Source organism: Portunus trituberculatus, chromosome 46 (genome assembly GCF_017591435.1).
Source record: "Portunus trituberculatus isolate SZX2019 chromosome 46, ASM1759143v1, whole genome shotgun sequence".
Classification (NCBI taxonomy): Eukaryota; Metazoa; Arthropoda; class Malacostraca; order Decapoda; family Portunidae; genus Portunus; species Portunus trituberculatus.
The window spans coordinates 17,405,003-17,415,002 of NC_059300.1; the positions used below are offsets into that span (position 1 = coordinate 17,405,003).

The 10,000-nt window shown below is 39.9% G+C and overlaps 1 protein-coding gene across 1 annotated transcript in view; it reads right to left on the reverse strand.

Moving 5' to 3' along the window:
- Window positions 1-1,770: 1,770 nt before the first annotated feature.
- LOC123519822 overlaps window positions 1,771-10,000 on the reverse strand; it is a 9,633-nt gene continuing 1,403 nt past the window's right edge. Inside the window, exons 2-7 of the mRNA XM_045281339.1 lie at window positions 8,697-8,784; window positions 6,698-6,835; window positions 5,037-5,153; window positions 3,487-3,612; window positions 2,439-2,558; window positions 1,771-2,156 (exon numbers count right to left, since the gene is read on the reverse strand). Coding sequence (XP_045137274.1) covers window positions 1,914-2,156; window positions 2,439-2,558; window positions 3,487-3,612; window positions 5,037-5,153; window positions 6,698-6,835; window positions 8,697-8,783 — 831 coding nt within the window. The 5' untranslated portion in view covers window position 8,784 and the 3' untranslated portion in view covers window positions 1,771-1,913. The remainder of the gene's footprint in view (window positions 2,157-2,438; window positions 2,559-3,486; window positions 3,613-5,036; window positions 5,154-6,697; window positions 6,836-8,696; window positions 8,785-10,000) is intronic.

The window sequence follows — 10,000 nt, forward strand, 5'->3', positions numbered from 1 at the left end:
AAAGGATAAAAAGAAATGCAAAATGTATAGTCCACTTTGCTCAGATCGACTGCGTCTCAATGATATTTTGCATTATTGCTTGTTTATTTGGAGTAAGTAAAGGTTTTCCCTCCAGCCAAAGTTGTAGGAGACCTAATTCTTCTGATCTATGTTACCACAATCACTATGTGTCATGAAATGATTAAGAATCATGACATTTAAGTGAGATTTTCGGAGCGGATATGAACATCGTCCCATCGGAGGTGAAGGGCTGATCCATTTTGACCAATAAACTAGTAAACAGTAAACATTTATCACTGAAAATTTGCCTGGAGCAGCATTAATCATCCCTTTCTCTACCCTATCCAAAGAAATGTGAAACTTTCTTCATTCATTTAAAAAAAAAATGAAAGTGCGTCATGGTATGTCTGTATCGTGCGGAACTGTGTCTATCGGAGCTATTTGGAAGCTTCAATCATTCGATAAACATACTTTATAGGACTACTGATGATGTGTTATATACGTTCATAATGACAATTGATTATTGTGTTTACTCTGTCTAGGATATCAGCTCCATAGATCCTTCTATCCACGAGTTTGAGCAAAGGTAATAGAGGAGTGTAAAGCTCAGGGGGAATTTTCGCATGGAAGGAAAATTTTGCACGCGACATCGCTACCAAAACAAGTATCACTATCGTCAAAAACTCCTGGCACAACAACACCTCGCTTCTCATGGTTCACTTAAGTATGAGCAGGGGGATGGGTGGGAAGCTTGTGTGTCTATTAATTACCCAACAATGGCTGCCTGTGTCGTCCTTCTGGCTGGTAAGTACTTAACATATAATTAGTATTCGTGTTCAGTCAAGACTTTGTTGAAGTTGTTTAAAATTACAATAGTTCATACATTCTCTTTCATCGCATTCGATAATGGTGAGTTGTTTCTCTGAACTGTTGACTTCGAAAGCATCAAGCGTTGCGTCATAAGAAAATCCCCAAGATTGTTTGTCTTTATCGGGAACCAGAGCTGGACATTCCAGGTTCAGAGAAAACATCCTGTGCGTGTTGTTGACAGTGGGCCTTCCGCTTCTATAAATGTTTACTACTTTAGGCAATAGGTCAACGCAAGGGTATTCAAAAGTAACGAATGGAAAAATAGCTAATATATAGAGTAATCTAAAAGTAATCTTCTTTCCATAATAATTATTTGTCCATAATTTTTTGTTGTCATTGTGGGGACGTTCATGATGCGAATATGGTTGTTGTTGTTGTTGTTGTTGTTGCTACTGCTGCTGCTGCTGCTGCTACTAATGTTTTTTTTTTTTTTGTCGTTGTTGTTGATGTTGTTGTCACCCGCATCTGTATTATGCAGCAAGCTAACTTGATTAACCTATTACTCTAACATCCACTCCCAAGACACTACATATATTTGCGCGTGCCATAAAGGGCTTTTCTTTCGTCTCCTATTTTGCCACCTTTTTCTTTTTCTTTTTTTTTTTATTTTGTCTGGGTCTGTTACTCTTGGATGACTTTGGCTTCTGCTTTGGGCTCCTCTCCGCTCCTGGAATGCCTGTGTACTCCTTTACAGAGCCTCCCGACACTATACAAGGATGAGAAAGATCGTAAGTATTTCAAAGTGTTCTCTTTATTATTATGAAACCAAAATGTTGTTTCTTGTGTGTGTGTGTGTGTGTGTGTGTGTGTGTGTGTGTGTGTGTGTGTGTGTGTGTGTGTGTATTTGCTTGTTTTGTGTGTGTGTGTGTGTGTGTGTGTGTGTGTGTGTGTGTGTGTGTGTGTTTGTTTGTGTGTGTGTGTGTGTGTGTGTGTGTGTGTGTGTGTGTGTGTTGGTGTTGGTGGATGAGTGTGTGTGATCAGAAACAAAGCCAAAGATCAAACACACAATGTCTGATCGGCAGCCGCAGCGCCTGTGGCGTGGTTTAATAAAATTCCTGAAGTTCGTCAAGAGAGCCAGCTCCGATCAAAATGGCCGCCAGCTTTTCTAGTTTTCCCACGCGGCCGCCGGCGGGCAAGACGGAGAGGTCAAAGCGGAAGAGGTTCCTCCTGACGTCGTGCTTGAAGCAGTTAGAGATGCGCTGCTTCTTCTCACACTTATCGAAGAACAAGAGGCGTTGCAGGTTGGGCGGCAGAGGGTTCTTTGTCTTCTCTACGGGCAGACAACCCTTAGGATGGGCAAGACGAAGAAATGAATTAGTGCGACGCTGAAACTCATTGTTAAGATGTGCATACCGGACTTATTTCTTCTACATAAAAAAAGACAACGGAAAAAGAAACGTTACAAAATAATGCCTAACAAGAATTGTAAAATAAAAATAAAAGTGGAAAAGCCAGACAGCACGAACATTAACAACTCAGAGATAGAGACGGAGAGATCGCCCATGTTTTGATTGATGGATATAAAGGCTACTGTGTGTGTTCAGAGCACTATGGCAGGAGGCACTTACCGAGAGTTGGTAGCAAATGCCGATGCCTTCCAATAGGTCCTGGCGCAGCACAGGGTCAATGGGGGAGTTATAGTAGTCCCTCTGAATGGTGTCCAGACGGAGATTCAGGTTGTCGTCGATCTGAGGGTGTAACCAATGAAGGAGGGTGACCACACTAATAAACTTTCCCCTCTCCTTCTCCCTCTGCCTATACTATTTACATTTAGCTATCACTTAACCCTCCCTACTACTCACACTCAGTTCCCAACACACTCTTCTTACACTCACTCAGCTCCCAACACTCACCCTACACCACTCAACTCCAGCACACTCTTTCTACACCCACTCAGTCATAATACACTTTTCCTACACCACTCAGCCTCAAACAGATACTCCCCCCCATAAAGTACACACACCCTCTACACACTTCTACACCAATCAATTTCAGCACACTCTTCCTACTAACATTCAGTCTCAATACACTCTTCCTACTCACACTCAGCCACCAACACATTTTCTACACCCATTTAGCCACAGCAAACTGTCCACACACCCTCCTTGCACTGTTATCCGCAATTCGTTTTGATACATCTTCATTTGTATTTTTCTCTCCATTTTTTCTCCTTAACTCCTTCCTTTCCTTCGTGATTGCACCTTATCAAATATTTTCTTTCTGGTCTGTACCCATTTCCTCCACTTTACATCATCACCAGAGGGAAGATAGAGGGATAGATACATAGATAGATAGATAGATAGATAGATAGATAGATAGATAGATATGGATAGATAGATAGATAGATAGATAGAGAGAGAGAGAGAGAGAGAGAGAGAGAGAGAGAGAGAGAGAGAGAGAGAGAGAGAGAGAGAGAGAGAGAGAGAGAGAGAGAGAGAGAGAGAGAGAGAGAGAGAGAGAGAGTGCATATTTCAGGAAATCATTAGTGCTAATTTTTTACTATTCTATTCATTTGTTTACGTTAGATTAGTCAATAAATAGTGCATAGCGTACTACAAACATCCTCGCAAGGAATTAACTTGTTTGTTCTTTCTTTTTGTTCCTTTGTGTACTCACCACGTTAATAGTCCTCAGAACGCAGGTATAGTTACTGAGGGCAGCGTGGACCACTTCAATCAGCTCCAGCATGCTGTCGCGGTCCACGAAAAGCTGGGGCGTATCGTGGGGCCTCGTCTGCCTCGTCTATCTCAGGAGGGAGAATGGACAAGGAAAGTCACTTGTTAGTTGGTCTAGACTCTAGAGTCTATAGGGTCATGATGATGGTGACGGTGGTGATGGTGTGTTGTGGTGATCTTGTGGTTGTTGATCGTGGTGGTGGGCGAAGTGGTTGCGATGTTGCTGTTATTGGTCATGTTTGGTGACGGTAGTAGTGGTGATGGTGATGATGATAGTGATGCTGGTGGTGGTGGTGACAAGGTCAATGGTAATAAGAGTTTCAGTTGGGAATGGAATGATTGAGAGTGTGATAGTGTGATGAGAGTAGTAGGTAATAGTGGTAGTAGTAATAGTAGTAGTAGTAGTTGTAGTAGTAGTAGCTGTAGTAGTAGTAGTATTCTTTTTAATTGGGAAGAGTACCGACCAAGAGGAACAAAAATTGTACTTGAAAAAAGGCCCACTAAAGTGTTAGTCGTCGAAGACCCGAAAGCGTTAGTCAAACATACCGGATAAACTTCTTGAAACTCCCTTTTTGAATGAGTTCAAATTATTGGAAAGTAAAAATACAGAATCAGACAGGAAGTTCCAGAGTTTACTAGTGATAAAGGATGACAGATTGTGAATATTGGTTAACTCTTGCATTAATTAAAAAGTGGGCAGAATAGATGGAAAAAAAAAAGGAAAGTCTTGTGTAGTGAGGTCGCGGGAGGACTGGAGGCTTGCAGTTAGCAAGATTAGAAGAGCAGCTGCCATGAAATTCAAAATAATAGTAGAAAATAATAAGAGATGCAACGTAAGGAGGCTGTGCCGAATGGATAAGGTGGTGAGTGTGGGATCGGGTAGACGTCCACGCGTAGGTTCGAATCCCACTATGTACGTCCTTGAAACTATGCTATTTGTCGAGTGGTTTAAAGTTATCTACATGTCATCATGATACCCATGTTCTAGGTGCTTACACCAAAGATGCGTTTGGGTGGTGATATGGGCCCTACTATGGGTACCACTACAGATAAACTTGCCTGCGCCACTAATTGGTGCAAGCTTTTCTTTTTTTCTTATGTTATGGCGTATGGCACCTGTAGGTGTACTTGAAGAGTACGTATAGGAAGCGCTGTTAAGCTTCCACCATTAGTGGCGCAGGCAATTTTATTTATAGTGGTATCCATAATATTAGGGCCCAAGCGCATCTTTGGTGTAACCACCTAGAACCTGGGTAACATGGTGACATATAGGTAACTTTAAACCACTCGTCAATGGCACAGTTTCAAGAAAGTACTCTTCAAGTTATCTACAGGAGGTAACAGGTGCTAGAGGCCAGGGCATGATAAAAAAAAAAGGAAGACGTAATAGAAATAACAGTATCAGTATAAATTTCATCCATAACATTATAGGTAAACTAGAAGAATAAAAAGAGGTAGATAATTGTGAAAGAAACAAATTAAAGAACTCACCTTGCGGGACTTCCCAAGCACTGGCTGCTGGTAGCCAGTGGTGGGATGTAGGCTGGTGGTGGGGAATACCGGGGGGGACGGGTAACCGTAGCCAATCTGGGTGGGCACGAGGCCGGGCTGCGGGGGTTGCGGTTACTTAGTAGGAGACAAAATACGAAGAGAGAGAAAAACATGAAAGATAATACCAGGTCCGGACTAGCCATAAAGAGAATCGCGGGAGTATTCCATACGTGCCGGCCTAGGATTGGCCTACTGGCCTGCTTCTCTCTCTCTGACTTAGAAAAAAGTCAGAGTGCACCGGCAGCCTGAAAAGAGAGAGAGAGAGAGAGAGAGAGAGAGAGAGAGAGAGAGAGAGAGACTCTCTCTCTCTCTTTACAACTCTCTTTACAGACTGCCGGTGCTCTCTCTCTCTCTCTCTCTCTCTCTCTCTCTCTCTCTCTCTCTCTCTCTCTCTCTCGGCTGCTGGTGCTCTCTGACTGTTTTTCTAAGTCAGAGTGGCAGGCCAGGTCAATCAGAGGCCACTCAGGCTAGTAGTATGAGAGGAGGGCAAAACGATTGGTTTGTTTCGATTAAAATCCGCCCTATCCCTATCAACCATAGAGTGTGGAGGGAGGGATGTGTGATATATGCTGCGGTGTCATAAGTGTGTATTTTATGTGCCTAGCGACTAGAGAGCTGACAGGGAGAGAGGAAAGAAGGACAAGGTCAGGGGGACCTGGTTACATGAATGACTCCTGCCCTGAAAAACTCTCCCAATCCGGCGCTGCATAATACAGTGACTTAAATTATGGTGACATGAGACGTATAACTAATAACATAAGAAAGAAAGAGAAGATGCAAATAAACAATTAACTAAAGGTAACGCTTTTTAACAGAAGGAGGGAATATAGTAGGTAGTGAGTAGAATAGAAGCAGGGGAGGAACAGGCGGGCATGATGGACACTTAAGGATAGGATTACTTTATGTCTATCTGTTACAATTATGTTAAAAAACTCACTACACTCATTTTTATTGTATTCAGTGTTTTCTGTTAGTTTGTTGACAGTTTTTATTCAGAAGACTTTCAAGAGATCACAGGACTTGAAATTAAGGACAAACCAGTGGTGTAATGAGAGATGAATTTACATAAGGCGAAACCTGAAAATGCCGCCCCGAAAGTAACAAAAATGTGAGATTATGTATAATATAATTGTTTATTAGGTAAACATATATCATACTATACATACATGAATTTTAAATCAATATTTGCGCGCCTTCAATTTTGGAAAGTCTAATATAACGGTCTGACCATCAGTATTTTCAGTACCTTCGCTTGTGTCGCCCCTTGAATGTGCCGCCCGGGCCATTCGCCTAGCTTGCCCTCCTATTTATTTATTTATACCATGTGGGCTTTTCACGGGAATTTATGGACTAAAGGGGATACTGTTTAGGGTACCTCCTATCTCAAAGCCCACCCGTTAGGAAACCGTTGCCCCGAGTGAGGAAGCCCAACCTACACTCGGACCATGGACAGAATTCGAACCCGTGCGCTTGAAGACCCCTCGGACCCCAAAGCGCGCATGTTTCCACTGTACCACTGTATCGTTCTACCACTGGGACAGACATAAGCATCGTGGAAATGATAGCATAGTTACTGGACTTCTTAACACGAATATACTTACAGATATAATGTTGTAGGTATTTGTGGCGTGTTGCAGACCGGGGATGAAGGTGGGCCGGTACCTGCACGACTCCTTGGCATTCTCCAAAAGGGCCAGTTGACCGTAGTAAAGCTCCTCGCCGAAGCACGTGGTCATGATCTGATGAAGGCAGTATGTTAGTTGTGATAGTTAAATGCCTACTTAGTTAGATAGGCAGTTACTTAGTTTTATGATGAAAGAACAATCAACAAATAAACAGATAAGGAACAGCTGTAGGCTATCGCTACATGGAGAAAGTCCTTTTTTTTCTGAAGAGTTAGTTAAGAAAGTGCAAGCAATATTACATAGAATGAAAGAAATTCGAGAGATACAGAATAACGCAGGTAACAATGATACAAATTTGCTGATCAGTGTAAAAAAAAAGTTTCCACCGGATAAATTTGAAACAGGAATAATTGTGAAAATCATACTGCATTTTACGTTATTCTCTTCTTTTTTACTACGGTAACCAGTTGCTTGTCTTCACTTATAACCTCAACAGATATAACTACCTTTGGGAAATAAGAAGGAAAAAATAAGATTGGTGGTCATCACATTTGCTTAGTATCCCATCAAAACGTTTTCTCTGATGCTCAACATCCTTACAGGAAACGTGGAGATATTCCTTCAGAATAAAATATGAATCGTATTCTTAAACATAATGTCGTCAATCTTAAATTTTATAGGTTGCATCGGAAGTTATCTAAGTTTTCAAGTGTGTTATCGTAATTCTAATGATAGGTTAAGAGGGATTTTGCAACATAAATAGGAAAAAATATCCATGAAAACCAGACTAATAATTTCTCTGGTCTTTCCCGTGATAAGGGAATGTCATTAGTTCTTTCTCTCCACCTCTTTCATTTTTTCGAAAATATTTCTTTTCCATATTTTTTTTTCTTTTCAAAATATATACTCGTCCACTATCCATTGTTTTCTCTTTTATTTTCTTCTATACAGCGGTAAATGCCTCAGGTTAATTAATTGCCTTTAAATTATGAAACTACCAAAATTGACAAGATTCTTCTATCACAACGTCGAAGTGATAGTGTAACCTAACATGAAAAAACATTTCCTCTGCCTTGTATTTAAGAAGGGAGGATAAGAATGAATGTGTATTTGTTACATTCGCTGTTTTTATGCCCAAGACCTTGATAGAGTCTTTTTGTTCGGCAAGCGAGAGAAACAGGAAAAAAAAAAGGAAGGGAAAAAGTGTTGCTGGAAGTAAGAAAATTTATACAATACAAGGAAATGGTGAAAAAGAAAGAATGGGATGTTTTGTTGTAGCGACGAGGAAGAGAAGAGGGGAGGGAGGTGGATAAGGAGGAGGAGGAGGAGGTAGCGTTCTTTAACTAAGTAAGAGGAAGAGAGACTTTGCTTATTGTGGGAGGAAGGAAGGAGGCGTTTACCGACAAGGAAGATGAAAGTGGTAGATAACCTAAAAAAAGTAAGACAGAGAGGAAAGAAAGTTATTTCTCAGGATAACTGGAAGAGCGCGAAGAGAGAAAAGAAGGGAAATTAGTTGATTGTTTTTTTTTTTCTCCTTTAAGACAGAGCAAGTGAAGGAAAAGAAGAATAGGAATAAAGCTATGTTGAGGAGATGAGGGAGAAGGAAAAGGAGGAAGGAATCCTAATTGACCGATTGATAGTTATAGAAAAAAAAAACTAAAGGAAAATAATGTACTACTTATGTTTTGCTATTCTCTGGTATATTGTATTGGATTAGAAATATGTTAGTGGTATAGAGTTCTATGAGGTATAATATACTTATTGAAATATAGAATGTAGTATATATTGATGTACAGTAATGTTTGTTTATTTGATTATTCATTTATTTATCTGTTATTGCGTAATAACATTTTTTTGTTGTGTTTTCATTACTTAGATTATTTTTCTGCTCATCTATTTATTCGTTTACTAGTTTATCTGTTGGTTTATTGTTTTTAAGTTTCTAAATACAGACCGTTACATATCAGTACAGTACCTTCTGTTTGGCATATTTCTCAAAGAATTCCTCCTGAGCCATGGTCACGGCCACCAGCACGGACAACAGCACAGCTCCGCGCAGCATCCTAGAGTGGAGAGATAGAAAAATAAAGTGAAAAACAAATTGATTTAGAAATTCCTTTAATCCCTTCGGTTCGCGTTATAATATTTTACAGCGACCCACGGGATAAGATTTTTCCGAACACTTATATAAGAAAAAAGAGGATTAAAAGTGTTTAAAGATGTCTTGATAATTTACTGTTCACACGTGGCTGTTGAACAATGAGAAATATCTGAGGATGGTTTATAATAGGAGAGGACCCAAACTCAAATTGCAGTTACCAGATTTCCTTGGTTTCGTAATATTTCACAAAATTTCTTATATATTTTTTTTTATATTTTACTATAACGTAACGAGATATTAAAATAGCTAAAGCATTTTTAAGCGTGTCTGCGACATAAACGCTTCAATAATATAATCAAAATTATATCCATATGTTGTGTTTTTCATGCCATCTCTAATCCTTGCGCAAAAATTACTTCGTTCCTCAATTGATAACTCAAAATCAATAAGATATTTTTTCTTCTTTCAGGCTAGGAAATAGACTGCAAGAAATGATGAGCATATTAAGCCCCATAAATGAGTTTATTTATTCAGAAATCGAAGTCTGATAGTGAGATTGCCTGTTGTTAAACAAACCATTCTTTTACCTAGATGTTTTCAGCGTCACAGAGACCTTACGTTGTTAGCTAATAGACAGTAGCCATACTGACAAGTTATTTGTAGTCTAAAAGGATACCATGTTCAGGCTTAGGAACACGGTGATGAAAGCACTACAGTATCCTCGGGCTAATTTGGTTTCGACAGCAAATACTATTTTTTCTCATAAAAGTATTGAATAGAAATTGTTCTATACCTTCCTTGGAAATATTAACCTCTACAGAAACGAGGTGAAATGAGTGTTAAGGTTTTGTGCTATATCAAAGTCGTTATAAATTGGTACACGATGTTAGCGAATGGACAGTGGCTATCCTGATGAGTTACTTTTAATCTAAAGGCATACCATGTTCAGGCTATGGCAAGACACAGCTTAGAGACACGATGCTTATGCAGTACCCTCGGACTAATTCGGTTTCGGCAACAAATATTACTCTTTTGTTCATAAGGAAAACCGAACAAAAAATTAATTGCTCTATACTTTCATTGTGAATCATTAACCTCTGAAGAGGCGAGGTGAAATGTGTGTTAAGGTTTTGTGCTGTATCAAAGTCTCCAAAAAAGAAAAAGTTTGGTACACCAGG